The following is a 26,796-nucleotide window of genomic DNA, read 5'->3' on the forward strand; positions in this document are numbered from 1 at the left end:
CAGGAGCGAGTAAAGATAGAAGCTGAACGGAAACAGATATGAGTGTGTTTGTCTTTGGAGGTTGCAGGCTGGATAGCAGCTGCGAGGGCAGGGCGCTCGCTCAGTGGTGATATTTTGTAACAATTCATTTTATTTTTTTTTCCGCACTTCTGTTCTTAACATGCGTCGAGCCGAGTGTGTGATCCCGGCGATGACGGCGCCGCGGCGGCGTCTGAGCCAACGAACGAAGGACGAAGCAGAGTGTAAAATGAAACGAATCGTTACGACATATGTATACGACTCCAAGGAATGTAAACAGAGGTCGGGTGTATGTTCGTGTAGGTGTATTTCTTTTTCTTTTGTTTACATAAGACCTCGAAAAACTTCCGTCCTTCCTGCACAGTCACCTGCAAAATTTAGCGGATTTGGCAAATAAAAAAGAAAGATGGGAATGTTTAATAGTATACCAAAGAAATTCTCGACAGCATTTATTACCATAAAAAACTAATCAGAGTTTATCATTACATGCCAACTAGTCAATCCCGACGTAAAATGCATACACTTATGGACACAGTCGAGTGCCACGAGTACATGAATCGGATGTTTCCTGGGGCCACCTGAGACTATATACGAAGGGCGAGAAAGTTTAGTAATAACTGGGAGATGTTATCCTATCTTACAGTTGTCAAACTGAAAACCACTGTCACTCAACCTGTTATGAGAAGACCAAGGTATGGCTTGCAGTAACGGATGATCTGTTTCTTTGAATGAGCTAACTTCAACGTACAGAAGCCGCATTTTCCAGGGTGACAGCGTGAGCGCAGGCCAAGTTTGCGTACAGCGTCTTGACGTTGCATACTCTTTTTTTTTTCTCGCTTCCCTCTTATATTTCTTCGTTTCCCCTTCTTCGTGAGTGGGGTATAAGGGGGGAGAAGGCTTTCTTTTCCTTTGGTAGAATATTCCTTCTCTCTAGGTTGAACGGCGTAGATTGCTGGCCGTCGTTTTCTTCTTCTCTGCGTTTTTTTTTTTTCGATTTCAGGTTCGCGGCTGGCGAAAGCTATTTTTGCCCGCTCTCTGTGGTTCCGCCATTGTTTCACTGTCACGCCCAGAGCTACCGACACCAGCCGAGTGGGCTTGGACGAGGAGATACATCAGAGGGACTGCACGGCCGCTTGATGGCCACGCGTGCGCTCGGCGCGAGCAGCCTCGGCCAGTTCACGGCCGCAGCCGTGCGCGGGAACGCCTCTGCTTCCGCGTTCGAGCGCAGCCGTGCCTGGCTATGCAGGCCACAGGTATACGCTTGGCAGGAACGGGAAGCTGCCGCTTGCAGAGAAGCGAAACGATGGCTAGCGGCGTCGCGAACTTCTCGGAACTTCATATTCGGATCGGTGAAGTTTTTCGTTCCTAAAGCTGTTTGTCTTTGGTGGGCTACCTTAGCTAATATTTGTTTGCTATCGTGGCTTGGGCGTACCTGCTTTCTTACTTACCGTTCAGGCGTATACGTACTGCCTTGTGAAAAGTGGGCACAAAGATTGGACTGTATAGCTTGATCAAAAGTGGAAGAAGCAGAGAAGCGTCCTCCTGGCGTCAGTGTTTCGGTAAGGGGAATTTCTTCATGCGAATAACAGCTGCAGCCAAGGTAACAATGAAGCGGTTGTAGCCATAACAAAGGCCATTTTCCTCGTCAAAACCTTGGCTCAAAGCTGACGCTTATGTTGTTCTTGCACTGCTGATCGCCTAAAGTTCCTGTGACATCATAGCTTTGTTTGGCACTCTGTAGGTTGTATTTCGCGCCGCTGCTGTAGGAGCGGCAGTGTTCAGCTCTGGTTGCCTATACACCGACCTCGCCGACAAACTAATTGCGTACGTGTGGGGGCGCCCCTTTATCAGCCCGAAACGAACTAACAAAGTATCGAATATTTGCGATTTCTGTGGGTCTGTATTCGTTTACTGCGACAGTAGCATCTTCTCACAGTGGAGACCGCCATCTTGCTGGCTTGTTTGCTTTCTTTTTATTGAAATGAAAATGAAAGAAAGAGACGTAGTCACCTTATGATGGTGACGGGTACTCCTTTTGTCATAGCGGAAACAACAATATAAGAAAAAATAGGTAAGAAAATAAAAAGAAATCACGTCATTCGGTCAGAAATCCACAGCGCACACTCCTATACACCTATGAACATAACAATATAAACGTCAAATGCAAGTTGCACCACAATGAGCTTGTAAACAGTCACAAACACACAAACGGCCGTGATGTGGACTGCGATGAGCGTATAGACAGATGAATTACACAGAGTTAAAATTATGTACTTACAGAATACAAAAAATATAACACGTAATATACAAGCACTAATAATTACAAATAATAGAAGCAAGTTATAGTAACATCGTGTGTTTACTCAGTGCATTATCTTGTACTTGTTAAGGATGCCTGTCTCTTCGTAAAAATGTTCAAGTGCGTGCAATGCTTTTCGCTGTGCTATTTTCGATGGCCGTGCGCCCAGCAATTTTGCGAGTCAGGAAGGCTGGTGAGGATCAATGGAGTGTAGCTCTTGTTTGTTGCTTACATAAAGGCACTCACCCGCTAGTAGAAAAACGCTAATAATCCAGGTGTTATGAGTAGCGGTTTTGGAGGGGAGGGGGGGGGGGTATTTAAGATTACTTCGGTAATGAAAGTTATTATGCCTGGCGTGCTGTTCAACCTCGGTGAGCTTCTCCGGAAGTCCCCGGCTGGGAATTATACTCGGAGGCCATAGTTTCTACAACAGATGTCCCGAGCGAAATGGCGCAGTGCCACCTGCTAAATTTATGTGAAAGGATGAACTACTTTCCTCTGCATTTGCAGTGCTGATATAAAGGGAACTTGCGCGCTTGTAATCGTGCGAGACACTATCTAAAAAAAAAAAGACTTTGCGATATTTTCGTTGAGACTTCACTGTTGGCAAAACTCCTTCGATGCTTTGGACGTTTTTCTCCAGCCACTTGATTCATGGCGCATCCTCTAATCTGGGGATGTGCGGTGCGAATGTGCATGCGAATGCGAATGTTAAGGCGTACGATGCGAATGTACATTATGCTGTTATTATGCAATCAATTATTGTTTGGTTACGCAGGACAGACACGCGTTAAATGGCACTACTGCGTAAAAATGCCGTTCTATACACTCCGGCTTGCTGGTGCTTGGTTTGCCCGAAGCGCCGGAAGTGTAGTGGCGATGCTATTTTTGTTCGCGCTATATATGGTGATGAAGTTCAGGTTGATGAGGCGACCTGGCGACGATGCAATAACGTCGATAACGACAACGCTCGTCGTCAGCGTAACGGAATGTGCGGACAGTGGGCCTACAGCATATCCAATTTACAGTTGCGAACTGCTGTCAAAGTATATAGAAGTTGTGGCGCCGCAGCACATAGCGTTGAAAGCACCAGTCTAAAGACTTCGTGAGGCGAATGAAAGCGCCGTGGCTTGTGGGACCTTGTTGCCCACATCTGTGCAATTTAGAGCCACGTTCTGGATGGTATGTTTGTTCTGATAAATGCATTCACCAAAATAGAAGCCATAGGGAAAGACGTTTTCTCATTTTGCAAATGTAAGTGATACTTCTAACTGTAAGCTCAATGAGATACTTTAATCGTGAAGTGTTAAGATAATCGTTAAGTGTATTCTAAATGCATTTTAAGTCACCTATATCTTTTGTTTGCAAGCGTTACTTGTCGGTATTGTGTCGCGAAATTTAGTTTGTTGTTGCGTTTGCTGCGCAATATTTTTCGTCCTCTTTGGCTTGCAGCACCTGTTTCGTCCTCTTGTGATGTAGCACATATTCCGTTTCCTCGGGGTTTTATGGTTGACTTGGCATACCAAAACCAGTGATTTTCAGGCTAGCAATACAAATTTACCTAATAAAGAAGTCTATAGTCAATCAGCAGAAAAGTCTATATATAATGCACAATGCACATGCTCGGTGGACGATTACCAGAGCAATATTTCTCTCATCTCTAGTAATATCTGCGTAGAAATGTACCCTGGACACAGTCGTGTCAGACCACTGCACTATGACATCGAAAAATCGAAAGGCTGGGTGTTTTAAATTTGTCTCATTTTTATTGTTATTTATATTGTCCTAACTGGAACTCTCCTTCGAAGAATTGCTTTACACGAAACAAGAAACAAAGAAAAAACAAAGGCGTCCATGTAACTCTACAGACTTAACCATGACCACATTGTTCAGTCTACTATGGTAAGGCACCACGCGGTGCGCGCGTTTCTTGAGACATGACTGTCATCCTTGAAGGCCCTGCCCTCGACCTAAGGAAGGGCCCGTCGTATTCGGACCGTGCAGGACAAAGTGGCGCAGAGGCGGTAAATACCGCTGAAAAACTTGAACACGGGTGTGCCGCCCACTGACCTTTCGCTTGGGTGTTTCAGCGAAAGCGCGGCATTGTTCAGAACCTTCCGGCAGAGCTCTGTGCATTACGCTGTGATCACAAGGCGCGCATCGCAACAAGGAATAATGCTATTGCAAAACCGAAAAAAAAGAAAAACATATTTTGAAAACTTCGTCGTCTTCTCACGAAGCAAGCTTGTTCTCTGAATTATAAGGAAACTTGAGCTTTCTCATAAGCGAGCTCACTGTAGTGCTTTGTCTCCTATGAATGTGGTTACGCAAAACAAAAGAAACGTATTATTTCATGGCGCTTCTCTACTGCTGACGGCTTCAATTTATTTGTTTGCTAACTATGGCGCACGCCAAAAGGGCAAGACTGGAGCCTAAGGGAGTATCAGAGTGGCTTAGGCGTGGAACTCGCTCCTTCGAATGTCGGATTCACTCACTTTGCCATAATCAGCAGCCTGTTGGCCGACCGTCTTTTTGTTTTCGCTGTCATCAGCCATTCACTGGTATAACGGATGTACTTACATTGGCGCGCAAAAGCGCTACAAAATGGTTACGGCTTTGCGCTTCTGCTATAATTTTCGATAACCCTTAATAAGAATGGAAAATTTGTGAACACTGTAGTTTTCATGCACTGCAGATACATGAAATATTGAGTACTGCCGCACACTTTTGCGTAAATGAAAATTATTCACGCATACAAGATATCACTGGATTCCTCGATACTACGGGTTGCATTGGAACGACCTCCCAGCTTCATCTGGAAGAAAGGCTAAGTTATAGGATCCGTGTATTCCTGCTACTCTTCAGCTCAGACGCCAATTCATTCATCGCCAAGTTCATCTCTCCGCAGCCGTCTTGGCAGGCCTGATCTATAAACGAGCAGTAGACGAACCGCGTTGAGGACGAGGACAGACGAACAAGTGACCGGACACGCACCTTTGTTTTTCCTCATCCGCAACGCGCCGCGTCTTCTGCTTCCTAATAAACTACCAACCGGCCAAAATAGCCCCCTTATCGATCCTAATATTAATTTTCCGATACCACAATGCCAGCTTTCGCAGTAGTGGGCGACTTGTACACAAACTGCGAACGGGAGTGACTTCTACTCTCAGAAAAGGAATTGTGCATTTTATTTATTAACCTGTAAACTCTTTAGATTGCGATGTGACTGGCATGCCCCATACATGTGCACCACGTTCTTTGTGCTCGCCCAAAATGCTCCCGAGACGTAGCTGTTCGCTCCCTCCTAGACAATACTTGGCAATCGGCTGGCGACTGAGGACGTGTGCTGGAGTTTGCAGAGCCACAACCTGAATTCCTGAACAGCACCGATCTTGACTCGCGGCTGCGATAAAGCCCATGAGTCATATGCACTCTATTACTCAATCCCTGCTTTCTGTTCTCGTCATCAATCCTTGTTATCCTCTTTCTCTTCCCTTCCGCTACCACAGCGCTGTTTAGTGTTATTGTGTATGACTACGGAACACCAGAGGAGTCTAGCTAATTCTTTTGGATTTTAATGAGCGTAAAACGACCAAGCACGCTGACATAGTTGGTGGACTGGGCGACTATGTGGGTTTAGTATTAACAACGCTTTGTGCGTTCTCTCCGTTCATGTCCTTTATCTTTTTGTCGCGCTGTAGATACCAATGAAGTCATCATGAGCATCCTCACTAGTCCATCTTTATGTCCACTGCAAAACGAATGCCCCTCCTAGCGATCGCCAACCACCCCTGTCTTGCGCTAGCTGATAACAACTTGCGCCCGCGAATTTCCTTAATTTCATCACCCCACCTAATTTTCTACTCTTGGTTAACAACGAAGCTTGAGAACAACTTAAGGACAGCGCAAAGAGCGATGGAACAAAAATCCTTAAAAGACAGGAAGCGAGCGGTGTAGATGAGACATAAAACGGCGATAGCCGATATTCTAGTTGACATTAAGAGAAAACAAAATGGAGCTGGGCAGGTCATGTAATGTGTTGGGGAGGTAATCCGTGGACCATTATAGCTACAGAATGGGTGCCAAGGTAAGGGAAATCAGCTGTGGACGGCAGAAAATAATGAACTATGTTGTAGCAACTCGCCCAAGCTTGCACTTTGGCAGATCTACATCAGCCCAACCTCTGTTTTCTACCTTGAATAAATTACCAATGCTGGTGACTGTCTTTCAAGCCTTACAGTGGCTTAAGCATGCGGGCCCGCATGTATGTGTAATGAAAAAGTTGAATCAGCTATAGCATATCTCTCCATTACGAATCTAGTCGATACCGCGACCCAAACGACCGGTCTCCAAATCGAGATTCCTGCCTTGGGGTATCACGGAAAATACTCCATGAAAAAGGGTGCGAAGTGACTGACGGCTCCTTTCAGCCGCTAACACCGCCCGCGTGGCTGCGCCACCGGACCGCAGCCTGTGCAGGCGCTGTGCTGGTGCGCGGCCATCGCGTGCAACCTGGCCATCGTGTTCGCGCCACACAAGTGGTACACGGACCACACGTACTCCATCGAGCGGCCCGAGTGCTTGCTTTTCGCCGCCCTCCATCGCGTCGCCTGGACAATGGGCGTCGCCTGGCTTGTGCTCGCCTGCGCCACGGGACGCGGAGGTACGTATATGCACGCCCCCACGCTGCGCTTTTTTGTCTCGCGCGCAGGGTGACTTCCTGACCCTGCAACGCGAACGCTGCCGTTCCAGCGAGAATTCTGGGTGAATTTCCCGCCCGTGCGCACGCTGCTTATATATTCTCGCTCTGTGGAGCGGAATGAGTCCACACGAGAACCGTTACATGGCTGCACTTTTCACTGTTCACTCGTGGTTCGAGAAGGAAGAGAGAGAGAGAGAAGAGATACAAAATGGCAGGGAGGCCCAACCAGAACAAGAACTCCGGTTCGCTATCCTACACTGGGTAACGTGAGACCAGAAAGCAGTGGAGAGACACCGAGCACATGCGCGCGATCGTAGCCGTTCAGCGCACACGTTCAGAGTACATGATCACAGCAAGCGATCACACCAGCAGTGAATGCTAAAGCTGTTTACGAAATGACGTGGCCATGCACACCTGTTAAGGTATTTAGGTTACACTAGCCTTCATAGTCAGTGGTAAAAATAAAACGACAGCAATATAGTGCTCTCGTGGAGCTGATGCCGGCAATGCGCTTACGAGGCAAAATTCAAACTAAACCCACCAAACAGTTTCGTAACAATACATCGTTCCTGGTTTGAAAAAGCTTTTAAATCACGATTAATTTTCGATACACGCTTGCCATCACCACGTATCGCAATTAATAATGTGGTTGAAAATTATTGAGGAGCGTATTAACGTGATGAGTTCGTGTGAAGATAGGAGATACGAATCTGTCACGATTGTGCACCGAAATTACTGAACAAGAGCTGCGATCACTATATTGGACCAATTCTTGAAAATGCGCTTATTTCATCCATGCAGCGGCCATACGTTATTCGACGGCAAATTGTCCCAGTTAGTTGTGTAAGTACGTATAAAATTTCTAGATGTGGGTTCGCAGCTACGCTACGTTCATGCATCGTGCGTGCCTGTTTGTGCGAGTGTATAATTTTCGTTTTCGTTTTCCGTTTGCTTTTCTCATTTAAACGATCACTCTTCTGCGTGTTAGACTACTACTACAGAAAAACTTCTAGGATAGCCAGCAGACCTATTTTACGATATGTATCACGTCGTAAACATCAGAACTGCCAGGTTCCCCATGCACAACAGAAATGAAACTGAGGGAATTGGGTTGTATAAAGTTTTAATTACGCTTAATTTACTCAAACGCTGCAAATTTTGGCGGCTGTGTCAATAAATTTGCTATATAGGCTACGATCCAATGTATCGCTGGTTCGTTTTCCAGGAACGCAGACGCAGCTTCAGAGAGTGCCGGAGGCTACTCTGTCGATTTCACAGTGTAAAAAGACTGCTGTAGGTAAAAAAAAATCCTTAAAAGGAACATTATCATGGTCGGTTCCTATATACAAATACACGTAAAGCGCATAACTGCTATTACTGTAAACTCGATGAAGCAATTGGAATGAAATTTGTATCAACTTTAAAAATTGACCACTCAATTTCACCGTCGGTCTTGCGAGCATAATTTCGTTCGCAGTAAACACAAAAGCAATAAAATATTTCTACATCAAACTCCCAACTCGATGGCTCTCCAACAAAAGTACACACAAGTGCACAAGTACAAGTGGATCCTTTAATAACCATCATGACAAGCAATTTGCATCAAACTGCTCTCTAGGTTACCTAAGTTTTGCGAAAGTTGTAATGGCAGAATATTTGAATGCTTTAGCGACGCATATCCTCTGTCACTGTTGCCGCTTTGCATTATCCAAGGGAGATAGTTTGCAAGATTTTCATACGTACGTTTTATAGAGTTGCATACTGGCTACACAGTTGTTAAACCATTACGAAGTTTATAGCCGTTGCATAGATGTCAATTTAATGTATCATTACTTTATTTCGATTGCCATCATTCTTTTTTTTTTCAGCGCTTTAAGTGCTTCAATGGCAAATTAGTTCTCATCAGTAATTTTTTTAAATCCTACATGAAAGATATTTCATTCAAACTGGTTCAGCGGTTTCATGAAATGGTTGATTCTTGTATTTTACATGAGGCTGTAGGCGGGTAGATTTGTCCAATATGTGATCCCGCAAAGGCGGTGCCGTGTCCTTGCGGGGACTATTGAGGCGGAGCTAATAGAATGGCACTAGATGAACTAGCAAGGGCCGGGCAGTGGCGTTATGACAATGCATTTTATGAATGATACGCATCCGCGGACGCCTTTTGAGAACGCTGTGGGTGCCTCGCTAACGTATGAACGGGCGTAACGGTTTCTAACTTCTTAGACAGCCTCTACTCCTCCACTAATGCGGAGTGATGCGGACGCCATACTGGCGAAGCGTGTTCTATACATTTAGAGGGTATACTGCATGTTATTCATAAAATGGCGGAGTAGAGCAGATCAAGTCCTACAGAGTTGTCTGAATATGAGCCGATGTGCCAAGTTGACTGCAACCCCTCATGTGAGCTAGTGTGATGCGCTTTTGAAGATAAGGCCAGGATACGGGGTGATCACTTTTAAGCTGTACGCAATGTTTTTTTTAAATCGCCTGTTACAGATAACACAATTCTAGTTCTTGACCTAGATTATTCAGAGAGGCGGAGATTATTTGCACGAAAAAATTGAAACACGTATTCAAGTAATTTTTTTATATCACTAATTATCTCAAACTATTACTTTGCAGCACATATTGCAATTTGTACATTGCAGCCGATGAGTTTGCAACAACTGTACTCTTTGAATGAATTCCCGAAATGATACCAGTCTGCAGACATTAGCCATCACATATGCCGTGAAAATGTACCCTTGTTCAACTTACTTTCTTAACAAAACGCTCTCGTGTGCATTGAAGCACAAAAATAAATGGAACGCCCATTTATCTTGTCCCACACTTTGGGAAATAATATCTCGAAAGTGGGGTCATGCTGGAGATTCATTTCAAGTGTATAGCTCTTGTAAACTCGCCGATCACGAACAATAAATTGCAATATGTGCCGTAATGGAACTGATTAAGAAGTTAGTTGATACAATTAATTTAGTTAGTTGAATATACGCTTCGATTTCTCACATGATGTCCGACTCTCTGAATAATCCAGCTGAAGGATAAAAATTGTGCTGTCTGCGAAAGGCGATGTTTAAAAATTCCTGATATCTTAAAAACGATCACACCGTATAGCAACGCCATGGCCAGTGCCACAAATCGCCCACAGACGTCACTAACGACAGTTATAATTAGTTCTGTGGAACACGTTCCTTGTCGTCGTCGCCGTTTTTCTTAGGTTGAGTAAACAAACATACCGGCTGCCCCATTTAGTTCAGTTCCACGAAGATAAAGAAATGAAAAAGTGCTACACATTTCATTAACGTTGTGCTGATTAAGATGTGCCCATTGTGCAAGCAGGCGGCGGTATATTCACTTCCAAGTTCGTCTCGTGCAGGCATCGTGATGTCGTTGCTGTCGTGGCCGGCGCTGGTGCCCCTGAGCCGGCTGTCGTACGGAGCGTTCCTGTCGCACGTGGTGATCTTGCTGGCGCAGGCGATGACCAACCGGGAGAGAATCGCCTTCACCTATGCGGTCAAGGTGCGCTGTTCCACTGCGCTCCAGGACGCGAGTCCCGCCGAGCCCTAACCCATGGCGCAGGCCGCGCTTTTTTGCCGACTTCTAAAGGCTAACATTTGCAGCTGTTGGCCCCTGTTGACTTCTGAGCACAAACTGAACGGTGTTTCTCAGGATACCTTTTAGAATTTTTCAGTCGATGCATCTATGGGTATCTCTTGCTTCTTTCAAATGATTATCACAGTTCTTGCACGACTGGACATGGGTTGATGCCTGAAACGTCGCTGTGAATCATATTAGTAGAGTTTTGTAAGTTTTTAATGCGTAAGCATTCCTTGGCAAGTACCCCAGCAAAGTCTGTTCGTTTCGTGACGACTTATATCTGCAAAATAAACGTATAATTGGTCAAGTTGATACGTCCAATCGTTATAATAGTGTAATAGTAGATTATTGGTAGCGTTAGAAAAGAAAACAAAAGAAATCTAAAAAATCTGGTTACGTCACCATCGCTGCGTCAAGGTCGTAACAAAAAAAGGAAAATAAAGAAGTTAACACATGTAATCTTCATAATAGTGTAATAGTAGATGATTAGTATTGATCGGTAGACATGCATAAGCTAGCCAAATAAGCAAGCAAAAGCCAAATAGTAGCCGAGCCAAATAATGCTTGCCCATTAGTAGACAATTACCAGAATATCTGTAGCATTTAATCAGTAACTAGACGTATACGTGAAATTGCGCCTTTTATCCCATCCCGTATCCTAGCAAAACCGGTGCATTTCTATTAATACCACCAGTCTTTGTTCGCGTATGAGTGCCAAAGGCATCTATCTATACTGTGGCATAAAGGTTATAAACACGGATAACGCACCTTATCCATGTTTATAACCTTTATACCACAATATGCTACTCCGTCTGTCAGCCCCATTCTTGATTTTGCAAAGGAACCTACAAGAAATTTCTAGCTATAGCAAGGCCGACAATGCTCAGGAAGATTTCTACTGCATCTATTGTATTGGAAAAAAACTCGAAATGGACAGGCTACCAACTGCATTTGTTAAATGACACCGGTTTTGGAAGCTTACTGACGGCATGAGGAAAAATAATGAAAACCTAAAGACATAAGTTCAAAAGAAAACTACCGTGAAGATGATGAAATTGCTTATCAAATTATGCTTTATACTTATTAAAATACAGTTTGCGTTGACGTTCATAACCAATATATTTTAAGTTACCTTCTTTGCGCCTGAGCTAAACATACCGAAGGATATAAATATTCAGCATTTACCCTGTTAGTACAGAAAGTCAGTCAAGGAGAGAATTCTTCAAACCACTGATGGTACAGGCATGGAAGAGGTAACCTTAATGGAATTACACTACCAGCGTAGATATTGTTTTACAAGCCGTTGAGTAACAAAAAATGACTCACAAATGAATTACCGAAAGAACGTCCTGTCATTTCGCCATTCTGCAACACATTCACGTAACGCCTACAAGACCGTCAAAGTTGTTAAGTTATTGAGTACCTAAGGGATTGGCGCTGCCACACCTTGCCTCAGCTAGGTATGATATTTCACGTTTTCGCATTTCTGCAGCCGCGTTACAGAGGACTATATTTCCAGACAGACAATAAAACAATCCAAGCATTTCCCCACTGTTCCTGGGCCACCTCACATAATTATATGCTGGCTGAATCCAGAATCTCCTAGACAAATGCAACTAATGCGCGTCAAGACAGCGGCAAGAAACTACGTCAAAGGTACAGGTAATATCTTAAGAGAAAGGATAAACACATGGGCGACGTAAGAAATTTGCATCTTAGAATATTGCGAAGATAGAAATGGGGCATACGAAAGATGGAGGACTAGCACTCCTACATGTTCCCTTCTCACTGCGTAGTATTCAAAAAAGCAAACATATATTTCATAGGCCTCTATTATTTGCATTATATCGGATGTTTACTGGACAACGCTCGTATTTTCCCTTGTCGTGTGTAGGACTCTACCTTTCTGACAGGTTCTGGAGCTCTGATTCTCTCAACAAATGAAATCGAGACAGGCGTTAGTACGGCTGGTGAATCTGCTAAGCAAATGTGCTGCTGCACGAGTGTGTGTGTGTGTGTGTGTGTGTGTGTGTGTGTGTGTGTGTGTGTGTGTGTGTGTGTGTGCGTGCGTGTGTGTGCGTGTGTGTGTGTGTGTGTGTGTGTGTGCGTGCGTGCGTGCGTGCGTGCGTGCGTGTGTGCGTGTGTGCGTGTGCGCGCGTGTGTGTGTGTGTGTGTGTGTGTGTGTGTGTGTGGTGTGTGTGTGTGTGTGTGTGCAAGAGAGTGAGAGAGTGTGCTTGTGAGAGAGATAAAGAGAGAAAATGTGAGCGAGTGAGTTTGAGAGAGTGTGTGCATCTGCGTGTGTGTTAAAGAAAGAGAGTGAGTGAGTGTATACACACTTACACTCACTGTTTCTCTCTTTAACACGCACACACACGTGCGTGCGAATTAGAGATAGAGAGAAGGAGTGAGTGTGTGTGTTAAAGAGGGAGAGTGAGTGTATGTATGTGTGTTTGTGAAAGCGAGAAAGTGTGAGTGAGTGAGTGAGAGTGTTTGCGAGAGAGAGAGAAAGACAGAGTGCGTTCGTGCATGCGTTCGTTCGTTCGTTCGTTCGTTCGTTCGTGCGTGTGTGCGTGTGTGTGTGCCATATCAATTCCTCCCGTTCGTGTAGAGCCTTACCATCCCTCCTTTCTAAAGACGATGAACTACCTGGCGTTGGTGATGGCATCGTACCTGTGTGCCTACCTGCTGTACCTGTTCTGCGAAGCTCCCGTGGCGACCCTCGAGCGCACGCTGCTGGGAGGAATCGGGAACCCTCGCCGCGATGCCTCATCTGCCACCTCGGCCCTGACCGTGGTCGTTCCCAAGGCCTCGAATCAGCACGCGCAAACCAGCACCAGCATGTGCGAAGTCCCGGCTAGTTTGGCCGCACCCATGAGGAATGGTGCGACCGAAGAAAGCACGCAGAGGAGTCATCTTTGACCAGTCGATGTCTATTTCACACCAGCTCTCATAGAGTCATACATGCCAAATAGGTGCACAAGGTTAGCAAGCACGAACGCTGTGAAAGGGCAGCGGCCATTACGAATCACACCGATTTAAGTTGTGTGTTCACTCTTGGCAGCTGTCCGTGGGCTGTAAGGCTAATTTACTCTTGAATGCACTGCGCCTACTTCATGATAACCTGTTTTGACCAGGCTTGCATGCGAGTGAAAGCAATACCTCCGCCTAAGCTTCGGCATAAGCGAATGGTAGATCTTTATGCTCACGTGTTCAGGTTGGTATACACGTGGCGATTCACTGCCACCAACGTTCTACGTTAGAAGGAAAAAAGTTTTATTAGAGCCGAGTGAAGTGGCGCCTAAAATCGCAGAGCGTGGTTTGACGAGTCTCCACTAACCTATTTTATTTGTATATTGCTATCTTCGTCGCACTTGAGTGTCACAACTAGCCTTATGCGTGCGTAAATGCTCTGCGTAATATGAAATGGACAGTTCACAGGATTTTAACAAGGCATCTAAAATTTGTGCAGTGAAATCTTTGTGTACGTCATTTCGTCTTGTACATAAACGTACTTCTGAACTTGAACTCTGCGTTTTGTTTTCTCTGAAAGGTTATTTTTGATGCACTTAGCATTGATAAAAAAATAATAAAACAGCGCCAGGAAGATCCAGTGGCTCCGAAGACTAATAATATTACAGAGGATTACTAAGCATTTAGTTAAGACGATATTACACTGTAATTTACTAAACGAACGCAGACACACACTGCGCTATAGCGAATCCCATGCTGCATGGATGTAAAATGCCCATTCATCTCCCTACCAGATACTTTCATATTAAGGTAGCAAAAAAAAATTAGTAATGCCCATGAAAAAATTATGTAGCATTGTTCAACTTGTGGGGACCTATTACAGCGATATAGGTACGCGCATATTATAGTGAGTACGTGCTTGCTAAAAAAATAAGTGTACCATCTGTGTCGCCGTCATTACAGTGAAACAGCTTCTTGTACTTCGTGGACCGCCATGTTAAACGTGACCGTCGGCCTCATTCCCATTTCACATTGTATTTATGGCCACTCTTTCAGAAACCTTGCACTATTCGAAGCTTCTAGGAACACATCGAGGAGCTTAATAGATGTAATAAACATTGACAAGACGCCAGTTAACGCCAAAATGTTTCCCACTTTTTTTTTCACACTTTAACGAAAGCCACATCAGCTTCATTCCTCTCTACATCGCTGACTTCTTCTGTGGAAGCATACGTCCTTACATGGAATAAATTTACGAACGCAGTCTATAACAGTGCACAGGCTGTTCTCCACTCACTTACGGTTGTGCGACCAGCCTGCATTATACACTACGGTTACTCAAAATTCAGCGACAAGCTCGGTTTATCTCACGCTTGCACGTGTAGTCCTTCACGTGAGAGCTGTTTAAGTCATGAGGAGTGGAAACAGCAGGCAAAGCAGGCGTGTTGACTTTTATTTTCTAGTTTGTAGACATACTCGTTTTTTCGAACACCACCTTCCCACAAAATCTTGATTTCCGGAGAAAAACGAAAATGCATTCCTCCGCCGTGCGAATCCAAATATGCTGCAGCATGTGCACGCTGTTCACAGTTTTGTGCTGAAACAGCACTCGCTTTTGTAATATGATTTAGTGCAGAAATAAGCCCGAACGCTGACACCACACGGCACAACAGCGCGGTTTTATTGTATATACAGAAAACAGCCCTCGACTGCCAAATGTTGCCTTGGAAGTCGTGGTGTCGCCATTCTCAGAATGAGGACAAGCACGCTGGGTACTTGGGTGCCATTAGCTATTCTGCTTTCGATTCCGCGCATGCGGTGACCTGATGACAATTTTGTAGGTTATGATGCCTAATAATTTGTCCCTCAATGTATAGCATGGGATTGCCCACAACCTTAAACTTCCAACACTTGACGCCACTCTTTGCAAAAGCAAAAACAGCGCACTTCTTAGGTGATCTTTCAAGGTCTCATGACTACAGGAATCTCCGAATAGATGGCTCTCTACAGCCTAGCATGAAGCAGACTTCTATTGTGCGCCGAGCGCCATACAAGATGCCACAAGTGGGGAGCTGGGTGTTCATTGAGTATTTAACGCATTCATCGGAGCAAATACGTGATATGCTCGTATGAAAGAAAGCCTTCCGCTTGGTACGCCCCCACATAGAACTTCCCTGCAAACGCTGCGAGGCGTCGTGTCATCTTCATTTATCAACATGCACAAACTGCCACTGCCACATTCATTTGTAGATGCAGCTACCAATACCAATAGATTTTAAGGTCATCCCAGGAACTGGAGTTCTTGTGGCTGTCACAGCTGTAAAAGTACGCGGGCCCGTTCTTCCTTTTAGAGTGGCCGTGCCAGTTATATATATATATATATATATATATATATATATATATATATATATATATATATATATATATATATATATATATATATATATATAAATAACTGGCACGGCCACTCTAAAAGGAAGAACGGGCCCGCGTACTTTTACAGCTGTGACAGCCACAAGAACTCCAGTGGGCGGTATTGAACTATGGAGCGGTAGTGAACTCCACGAGGGTGGTAGATATATATATATATATATATATATATATATATATATATATATATATATATATATATATATATATATATATATATATATATATATATATATATATATATATATATATATATATATAACTCCGGGTGGAGGAAGGAAGAAGAGGACGAGGCAAGGACTCGTGTCCACACTGGCAACCGTCGTCACGTTTGCCAATCGACCAAACTTTGGAGCAATCCGACGCATCTTGAGCGTTTCAAAAGTTCTGCAGTGCCGAATGACGTCAGACACAGAATTGAGGCTCTCCTTTCCAATTAGAAAATTGTATACATCCTCAGCCACTCCTTTCAGCAAATGTCCGACTTGATCTTCTTCTGACATGCGAGGACTGACCACCTTGCAGAGCTTTAATACTTCTTCGATATATGTTGTGCATGTCTCACCTGGTAGCTGCGCCCGTTGGGACAGTGTCTGCTCCGCACGCTTCTTTCTGGCGACTGAGTCCCCAAAACAAGCCTTTAGCTCGTCCACAAAATGTTCCCACGTCGTAAGCGCGTCCTCGTGGTTCTCATACCACACGAGGGCGGTATCGGTCAGGGAGAACACCACATTGGTGAGCTGAGCGGTTGCATCCCACCCGTTGGATTTGCTCACTCGTTTGTAGTGGACGAGCCACCCGTCGGCATCTTCCCCCGCTTTGCCTCCGAAGGTGGGTGGAACTCGGTAGTATGGCAGTGGACTGCTAGGCGCTGCCCTCGGAGTGGCTCCTTCTTCTGGCATGTCGAAGATGGTCACGGCTGATGGCGGGAGGCCGGCAAGTCGACGGCTTCGACGAAGCTGCGGCAGTGATGGATCCGTTGTTGGGAGCGTTACCATATATATATATATATATATATATATATATATATATATATATATATATATATATATATATATATATATATATATATATATATATATATTCACGGCCAATCTTAAATGCTACGGAGTATATTACGGTATAACTAACACGCCTGCCTCCCGTCGGGAGGCAGGCGTGTTAGTAATACCGTAATATACTCCGTAGCATTTAACATTGGCCGTGAAAGCCTTCGGCGGTGGTGGGGGATCTACATGATCACTGATAAAAGGAGGACAAGCAGTCGCTTTTGGTCACATTGGCATCTATACCGAAGTAAAGGCGCGGCGGAAATGTAAACTGTGGATCATGTAAACGACTCGATATGACGGAAGGAAAAGCCACAGGCATTTGTTTTCTCTTTACACAGGATGCTTTTAGTGTCTATTTCTTTGGGTTAATATAGTTGCGTCACGATGAGGAAGCGCATGCCACTAGCGTATATATAGCTATATTTACATCTAAAGGTTACCAGAAGACGCGCCAGGGTGGCACACAGCTAACAGCGCCCACAGCTAAAACTTATTCAGGAGAGCACGTTGTTGGGCGAGTCGGTCGTACATACTTAAAGAAGGGAATTGCGCTAAAAAAGACACGGACGAGTAAGGACATGGACGGGCGCAAACTCGCGACTCAAAAATACTTTAAAACCTCCACGCCTCAAGACGCGGAATTGGCGGTGATAATGCTTGCCATAAGGGAAATGACACATGCATCTGGCACGATTGTAATCGGATGCCGGATGATGACTTTACCTATACGCACAAAACTCCCCTTGTACATGCATGCCCACCTCCTTCTACACGTACGTATACAATGGATTAGGCCATCAAGGACTGCGAGGAAATTTAGGAGCACACTAGCTCTCCCGTGCAGAGAATTCGGGACCTGCTAACCTGTGGCCTGTCGAAGACACTACAACCTGACAAAAAATATGAAGGTGCAGCGGAACGAAAGGCTGCATACTTTGAAGTCTCGATATTTATCAAGAGACCAACCTAGGGCCCTATAACGTAAAACTATTCCAAGCTTCTTTTATTCCGATCTCCTGACGTCAAATTTACGTAACCATCGACGCAAGCATCGGGTGGTAATCTGCAGCGTTGTTTGCAAAGCCCAATCAAATACGCTCTTCGTTTATAGGACACTTTTATTTGCTTTCAAAGTGAATAGCTTTGCCTAAATTGCGCGGTTTTTCCTATCTAATTTGCTGAGAAGAGGCGAGGATACCGTTCAAGTGGAGAGGGTTTTTGAAAGGGCCGAGCTAGCGCAGTGAAAGTAGATAACCGGATAAGGAGGGTGGTGCATGCCGGCGTCTGCGATTGGTCCGCTTCCCCTTAGCTTGCGGTGGCTGGCCGAAAATCTCGGTGGCGTCAACGGAAGGCTAAGAATGCCACTAAAATGGATCCTAAGCAAAGAATAGTCGGTAGAGCGATGTCGTATACGTGCCGAAAGGGCTCGATAACGTTGTACTGCCAAGCAAAAAAAAATATTTATTAAACACAAATAAATCCATACTCCTCGGCAGCTCTGAGTTGCCATTGCCAGAGTAATCGCCAGCCAGCCATCTTCTATTCCTTTCGGAACGAGGCAGACTCCGGCTATTAACAAAAAAATTAGCTTTGTTAGGCACATTATAATGCATCTTTAACGCGTACACGTCACTTTGACGTGGTAAGTTTTTGCGGTTTTGTGACGTCGCGTGACAGACAGGCGAAGTGGGCGCGGTCCTACAACTTTTGACCAATAGCAGAGATCTAATGGCGAAAAAGGCCTCGAATCAGAAGTAATTACGTTTCTTTCGTTTGGTCTAATCCCACATACTCAGAGTGTGCACATCATATCAGATGGGTTGTTTTCGGTGTTTTCGTGACGTCGCATAACAGACAGGCGAAGGGTGTTGGCCCGAAAATGTTTAACAAGTGTGCAGGGCTGATTGCAGAATTGGAATATAAAAGTTTGGAATAGCTTTAGGTTATAGCGCCCCTAGTCGAATTCGAGAGAAGATGCCTCAATCATACGAAAAGCAAAAACACGCACAATACTCACACCACCCTATACGCGTTATATTAAGTGACCCGGCTCCGCCAAACACTGCAGGGCCTACCCATCAAATAAACACTCCCACTTGTGGGAGTGCCCCGCCAATTCCACTCTGGGAAAAACAATACTTTCGAGACTACTGGCCTCCCAGCGTCCCCGCAGCCGTGAAGAGTTGACCACTCCCCCACGAAAGTTGTCAAAACGCTAGTCGTTGCTTCTGGCATTGCACATCAATAACGTGCTAGGCCAGGAGGCATGAGCCTACCAGGAGGCCCACACTGGTGCCTTTGTTCCTTTGGCATTAATAAATGTTATTTCTCTCTCTATCTCTCTCTCTCTATCTCTCTCCAGCAGAGAGTCTACCGCTTCTTCGTCTCTCTTGCGCGCACCGTCCTGTATAAACACCTCGTAACCATATTAATGATCGCATCATTCAGCAGTGCTGATGCGACGACCGACGAAGCACATTAAAAAAAATATTATGTTTAATGAACGGTAACGCGCGTGTCATGTGTTTCGCTGCTATAATCTCGCAAGGATTTACAAAGGACGCATTAAAACGAAAATCTACATGGTTAGACACCTTTGGTACACTGAAGTAATTTAGCGTGCAAAGCAGTTAACGTCACGATACTGACGACGATTGTGGCACGACGACGAAGGCACCAAAATGACTACGACGAATACGGTGGCATGACGATGATGATGACACGGCAACGATGATACTTCGCTGTCTGATATTTCGCATAACGAAGAGCTGTTCTTTTAAGAGGAACGCTCACCACTGTCGTTCTGATGATTTAGCTTAAGTTCGCGGTCAGTTTCCGCGTATAAAGTGTACGGACCGTGTGGTGCGGCATAGCGGGCAGCAAATAGTCACGGACGGCGTCGCTTTGTAGTCATTCAGTCGTCAAGTATGCAACAGGAAACAAATAAACAACAATAAAACGCCATGGTTATCTACGCGCATGCCCCGTAAACCAGCAAAAACAAAGACGAAAGGCAGGGATCGGCGCCAGATTTTAAAAAAAAAGCCCAGTAACCTTGTGGCATGTATAAATATTTTCACTTAAGAAAAGTATTCAAGTGCGCACAGGGTGACAGAAAATTGAATGTTTGACTTCGGTGACTTAACCTTCCGGTGACGTCTTGTTCTGATCATTATCGGCTAAGGACGGGTTACAAAAGAAAGGAGGACGCAAAAACATTGCGGGCAACACCGATTGCCTGTTCTGCCTCCGCAAAATTAGTGCGAGTTGTAGGCACGTAATTTAAGTGCATAGGAACATATATACTTAGAATTAAACAGCGACATGCTCGCACGGAAAGCTGCGCGTGATTGTAACACAGTCGACACGCAAGTGGTCGACTCGATGGAAGGCAACGTGTAATTTCATGGAATTGGGACGCGTGTCTCATGTGTGGGTAATGGCTGGTGTGGCCATATAGGATTAGAAACATCGAAGGACAAAGCAGCACACGTGGCTGTAGCAAACAAGTATGGGCGCCGTCTGCTTTCAGAACGGCCATTCGCCTGTCCTTGAGTCAGAAACCTATACAGGAGGTCTCAACTCTTCGTGTGCTGGGCCTCTAAATCTCTCAGACTGGTTCTGCGTCCCCGTGAGTCAAGAACGCGAAGCAGCGTGCTGCAGAGACGATACACCTGATACGTCAGATTGCCAGAAAGTCGGGCGTACAGCATGCGCCGCAATAGCACGCCACCTTGTCAAGTCTGTATTCCAGCTACGCTGCTTGTGCTAAGCTCAGTTCCACCATATCACGATGGTAGAATGGGTACGTTTTGCATTCATTAATCGGGAGGCTTTGTGGGCTATGACGGGGCTGACATGCATAACTCCTGCTCCTCCGAATTTACACAGTTCCAACTCAGCCCGATGGATGAGCTGGCGCATGAGCGCCGTTCTTATCGCACACTCAAGCTTTCAACATTGTCCACCGCTACTGCGTTAGCTCACTACATGGGATGCGCAGTACTTACTCCCACCACCACGACAACTCTTGTCCCTCTGTCGCATCGAGTACGACTCGCGGACAAGAAGCCACTTGGCCGTCTCCATCACCGGGTCCCTCGCCAGAAAACGGCACCGATCACCCGCCTCAGTTGCACCGACGACACACAAGACACGCTTGTAGGATATGTAAATGCGAGTGCAAATACTGACATGATGAACTCCATAGTGGTGTGCCAAAATTAAAGCATGCTACCGACCACGCAGGGTGCGCTGGACAAAGGCAAACTCGGAATTTATTACACTTAAAATATAGCAGCGCAAGCCCAGTTCTGCAGGTCATCGTCAAAAAGGGCAGCCAAGCTATAGCAAGTGCGTCCCAGCCAAGAAAAAAATATTTTTACAAGATATTTACTCCGCACACGCACTTGTACGCACTGGTGGCTAGCAGACGACGATCCACATTAAACTTAATTCCGACGGTCCGTCAGGTGGTAACTTCACTCAACCTCGCAGTGAATAGTGGTCTAAAATATTCCGAACTTTATTGCATGACTGTAGACTCACGACTTTTTAAAGAATTAAGGATGGCAGGTTGACCAACCGTGTCAAGCAGCCTACGCAGATGGCGCGCGCCACGGCAGGAAGTCCCCGAGCTGACGTCACACCCGAGAAGGCTCCATTCAAACTTCTCTAGATATTAAGAGAGCTTATGACAGCGTAGATAGGGATATTGCAATGGAATATTCTCAAGAACGAGAACATAGATGAGGACTTCATTAAGCAGCAAAAGGGGATATAGGGGGCAGCCGAGTACAAGTTGTATGGGAAGGCAGGAAATGCAATGAAGTTGTGGAAATTCACCGAGGACTGAAACAAGGGACCCTATAACGTAAATCTAAAGTATCCCAATTTGTTTTTATTTGCCTCTCCTGTCGTCAACGCTTCGGTAACCCGCAACATTGTTTGAAGCGTGCGTGCGCATGCGCTCGGACGCACGCGCGTGTGTATGCATGTATGTACGTATCTTTATTTTTATATGATGTGTATGTAGGTATGTATTTTTTATTTATTTGTATGTAATGTGTATGTATGTATGTATTTTTTATTTATTTGTATGTAATATGTATGTATGTATGTATGTATGTACGTACGTACGTATATATCCCAAGCACTGTGAGAACCAGTTTAGGCGAAGCTTTCATCTGTCTTTGCGAGGAACATTCGTTGGCCGATTCGTCACCACCTACTCAAGCAAGCATAATACAGACCAGCGCATCACAAATGGAACGTTCCCGCCCCGTAAGCCTCGTCCCGCTACACTCTTAAAATTTTCGTACCCGTATGGGTGTAATGCAGGTGTATTTATCTTTTCGCCCTTGTAAACACCCTTCGAACGCCCCAGTCTTTCTAATTTACACCCTAATTTTACGGGAGTAGTAGTGCAGAGTATGCTTGCAGTATATGGTAAATGAACATTGGCAGTTTACGCGTTTATATTGGCTATACATGAAACGCGCGCTAGCTGCGCTTGAATCAGGTAGCCGGAATGATTAGATCGGGGCATCTAGGCAGCAGCTCACCGACTCCGAAAAGCGGTCAAAAATGAAGTTTCTCACGAATGCTGATTTCGAATGGATGACACTAACACGCCGACTTTGCATAGCCAGACATCTGCAAAAGGCTTCGCATGATCAATGCCAAATGTTTACAACGCTATCACTGAATACTTAAAGGTGTGCAAGCTGTTAGACTAGGAATGGTTAGAAGTGAGGGCTAACAGTAAATAGCCCACCAAGTTAAGGTTTGTCGATGACATTGGCGTACTAAGCAACGCTGCAGACTATTTGCAACGAACGTTTGAGGACCTTAGTGATGAAAGTGCAAGAATCTGATTGAAGGTTAGTATGCAGAAGAGAAAAGTAATGTTCCACAGCCTGGCGAGAGAAGGAAATGTCATGATCGGCAGTCAGCCTCTAGAATCTGCGCAGAAATACGTTTATCTAGGTTAATTACTTGCAGGGGCCTCTTGTCAAGGAAATTTATAAAATAAACACTTAGTTGGAGAGCTTACGGCAGGCATTACTAAATCATGACCATGGAGCTTACTGTTAATCATTGCTTTCTACCGTTACTAACATATGGGGTACAAACTTGGAGGTTACCAAAGAAGCTTGAGAAGACGTAGAAGCCAGCTTTTTTTTGCAGCGTTGCAGTGCTTTATTGAATGCTCACGAAGATGCATACGACATCGTTGTAGTGCTCAGCCAAGTGGAATGACCTGTAAAAAAAAAAGAAAATACACCGTTTTACTCATAACACATCAATTACCAAAGGAACATCCTGCCGACATAAATGAAATCCGTACGCGCAAATTTCACTTAATACAGAAGCACGATTTTTTTCCCTGTGCGCTCTTGACCCGAAGTTCTCGGGCGTTCACGTCCTGGATGCCTGGGCACGCTTACTGATGTAGCGAATTTCTTTATAGTAATGGCGGCCGGCCTTTTTATACATGGTAGGTTATCAGGCTTGCAGTGCCAGTTGTTTCTCGCGTAGCAGTGTCGATAGGCAGAAACGGGCCCATGCAATTTGATCCTTTGTTCCCGTTCTCACACTAAACTTTTTTGTTTACCTAAATGATGCAATGACTCTACAGCGTGCATCAAGAGCTTTCAACGCACATATGTGACACGGTTACTGGCGCATTGCAGTGTAATTTGGTATCGAAGGTATTCTCGGTAGCTAAAACTAGTACGCATGATTTTAACCACAGTATCTCTTTAGGCGAGAAAAAGAAAGGATATTTCCCAAAGCGTAATGCTGGGAGCACGTCGTCATATCCGCAAACCAAAAATTCTTGTGCACCCGACGTTTCAGCGACGAGAAACGCCGCTGAAAATGGCCAATGGGCAGCAACTTATCAGTTGTTCGCCCGTATTGCTGGGGGGCACGTAACACAAACGTGGCCAAAGTATGCCGCTTCGCGGCACGCATTGGCCACCCTCGCTACTGTGCCGGCGTCAATACTACCAGGGACAGGGTCTTCAGCGACGGGCCAGCCATGAGTATGTACGTCATTATAACTTGCAACTTGATATTTTACAATAAAGAAGAATTCAAAGCATAAAATCGCCATTAGCCTGGGGCCGCTAAAGCAACATCTGCAGTCGCAGAAGTAGCTCTTGGGGGCAATAAGCACAGCTACACCATTCCAGAATAGTCTATTGCCGCAACTGTTTGACTGATCCCTTAAAATATCCAATTAAATAGCGAAGGTGCATGCAAACAATGAAGCGTGACTTTTTTATGCTACATGGAATTCAGGAAACTAGTCGTCATGCTGAAATACTTGCAGAAGGATAGCATAGGCTTGCTCTCGCAAAGTTCCATCGGAGTCGGCGTCATGCCTGCTGCGTACAGATAACTATTTATATCTCTCTTGTGTTCGATGCTGTGAAGCGAAAACGCATGCCGCCAGTCGAGCTTACACGAGACTGGGGACTGTTACGTAGACGGGGAAATGTGCTCCCGTAAAAGTCGAATTTCTGCTGTATAGCAAATGGTGATGAGACCTACTACGCATATTTAAATAAGTATTCTAGCTGGTTCGCGCTCACCTTGTGTCGTCCATGTCAGTGTTGTCGGTTGAGCCTTGTAAAATCGGAGGGTGCCATCAGCAGACTCAAGTGTGTTTGGGACCTCCCCCTCCGCCACCGCGTATGTAGTCAAGAGTTTGCCCTTGGACAAGCAACAGCATTGCAGCCAATATGGCGGCGAACAAGAAGAGCTTCATGGCGACGGCAGAAAATGGCTGCATCGTGGCGTCGTCGCGGTAGGCTCGGAGACGGGGCTTTAGGACAGACGAGTTGAAGAACTTCCAGGCAGCCTTCAGCCAGCTGAGAAAGTTGCGAGTGATCGGAATGCTGGGCAACGCGTCTTTATGTCTTCCTTCGTACTTTGTTCCTTCAGCGCCTAAGAAAGGGGATTTCGTCCACTCGTTTCGAAGCTCGACTACAGGTGCCGCTGACGTAAGGAAGCTTTTTCACGTGTACTCACCCAGCCCTCTGATTGGAGTGAGTCAAGGTCATCCTTTTCAGTGATGACAGCATGCATGGTGGTGAGCTGTTAATATTATAGCAAAGGGACGACATTTTTTTGGCGGTGGCCAGCGGTCGCAACAAAATGCACCTGATGTCGCATATCTATATTCTTATCGCGTGCCTTTACACGCTAAGTACAGTTTATGTAGGCATCCACATCCCTTGTTTGCCTTAGCTGGCAATTTCATGCCAGGAAGCAATCGTTATTTTGCTTGCAAGTATAGCCACCGTGGCTGCTTAGTGGCTACAGTGTTGAGCTGCTAAGCCTGAGGCCGCGGGATGGAATCCCGGTAATGACGGCCCCATTTCCAAGGGGGAAAAATGCGAAAGCACCCGTGTACATAGATTTAGGTGCGTGTTAAAGAACCTCAGGCAATCTAAATTTCCGGAGCCCCCCCACTGCATTGTGCCTCACAATCAAATCGTGCTTTTGGCACATAAAGCCCCAGAATTTTTTTTTCAACTATGAATTCACGTGCATTCACACACTCACGCAAACGCACCCACACATATGCATGCGCGCGTCGGGTTTGACCGAATAGACAGGAAGATAAAGCGGTCGCCCCGCACTGGCATGCGCCCTGCTATCTTCGCTGCTATGGAACCTGCGGAATAAGTGACGATTGCGCATAGCAGCCATCGAAGTCCTAGTAGGCACAAAACAAGCCCTCTGCTTCGGATTCAACGTCCCCTGCGCTTGCATCTTTCCCAATTTCATCGAATAGCTAAAATTTGTGGTTCGCAAAAAGAAAGCTAACTCAGTATCGCGACACTCTTGCAGCAAGCCGCCACAAAACTGGTCCCCTCTCATTCAGCGTTAATAATTTCGCTGGGAAGTGTAATCGTTCAAGAAAAGAGAGACAGAAAACAAAGAGGTATAAGCTTCTTGTATTATAGCGAGAGCATGAAAGGCTACTAGTGTCATTTCATGCAGAAGTAAAGGTGACAAACTTGGAAGAGAGTTTGCAGGTGTATGCGGGTGTTTACTGTTCTGGGCCTAGTTTAACGCGAAAACGGGAACGAAGAAGATATATGGTTCGTATGCTGGAAAGAAAAAGCGATAGGAATAGAAAGTTCTAGTAAAAGAAGCTCAGCTGCATCCAGAAGTTTTCGGTTAAGAATAAAAACTTAAAATAAAGACGAAGCGCACAAATGCACATCTTGCAGAAACCGGAGGGCGTTTGAAATAAAGTCAAAATACATGGCTGATTGATTTATGGATTCATCATAGCCAACCAACTAGCTAACACACAGTCCTAGGTGCATCTATATGCACTACATGGCTATGACGGCACACTTTAAAACATGTTAGCAATTTGCGAACCGCTAGCGTTAATGTAGCTCTTCTTCAAAAAAGACCTGCAATACTTTAATAGAAGATTTCTCGGCTTCACTATTCTGCAGCATGTAGCTTATTGCTATCACAAAGTGTCATGCAACCGAAGCTTCTTTAATGGCAGCCGCAGTAGAAGGACCTTAGCAGCCATACGAAGATGAAGAGTCATCACATTTGTGTGACAGGCACATTATGCCTGGAGTTCATTTGGTTCAGCAGGCTGCACAGACCATAGAAGATCTGCAATCTTTCTCTTAAGGTGAACGAAAGAAAGTTGTACAAGAAGTAGTGCATTGCAAACACAG

General features: G+C 45.2%; 1 protein-coding gene and 1 long non-coding RNA gene across 4 annotated transcripts in view; one reads left to right on the top strand and one right to left on the bottom strand.

Moving 5' to 3' along the window:
- Window positions 1–14,144, top strand: part of LOC135902670 (nose resistant to fluoxetine protein 6-like) — a 75,426-nt gene extending 61,282 nt beyond the window's left edge. For both annotated transcript variants that reach the window (XM_065432884.2, XM_065432885.2), the window contains 3 exons: window positions 6,788–6,980; window positions 10,399–10,541; window positions 13,254–14,144. In XM_065432884.2, coding sequence (XP_065288956.1) covers window positions 6,788–6,980; window positions 10,399–10,541; window positions 13,254–13,538 — 621 coding nt within the window. In that variant the 3' untranslated portion in view covers window positions 13,539–14,144. The remainder of the gene's footprint in view (window positions 1–6,787; window positions 6,981–10,398; window positions 10,542–13,253) is intronic.
- A 9,104-nt stretch (window positions 14,145–23,248) lies between these two features.
- LOC135902669 (uncharacterized) lies at window positions 23,249–25,376 on the bottom strand. 2 transcript variants are annotated; one of them, XR_010564559.2, is made up of 3 exons: window positions 25,112–25,127; window positions 24,673–25,027; window positions 23,249–23,333 (listed from the first exon to the last, which is right to left on the bottom strand). It is a non-coding gene; the product is annotated as an uncharacterized lncRNA (long non-coding RNA). The 2 variants fall into 2 exon arrangements; XR_010564558.1 differs by having other exon boundaries at window positions 24,673–25,376.
- Between the last annotated feature and the right edge of the window lie 1,420 nt (window positions 25,377–26,796).

This window comes from Dermacentor albipictus, chromosome 1, assembly GCF_038994185.2.
Source record: "Dermacentor albipictus isolate Rhodes 1998 colony chromosome 1, USDA_Dalb.pri_finalv2, whole genome shotgun sequence".
Classification (NCBI taxonomy): Eukaryota; Metazoa; Arthropoda; class Arachnida; order Ixodida; family Ixodidae; genus Dermacentor; species Dermacentor albipictus.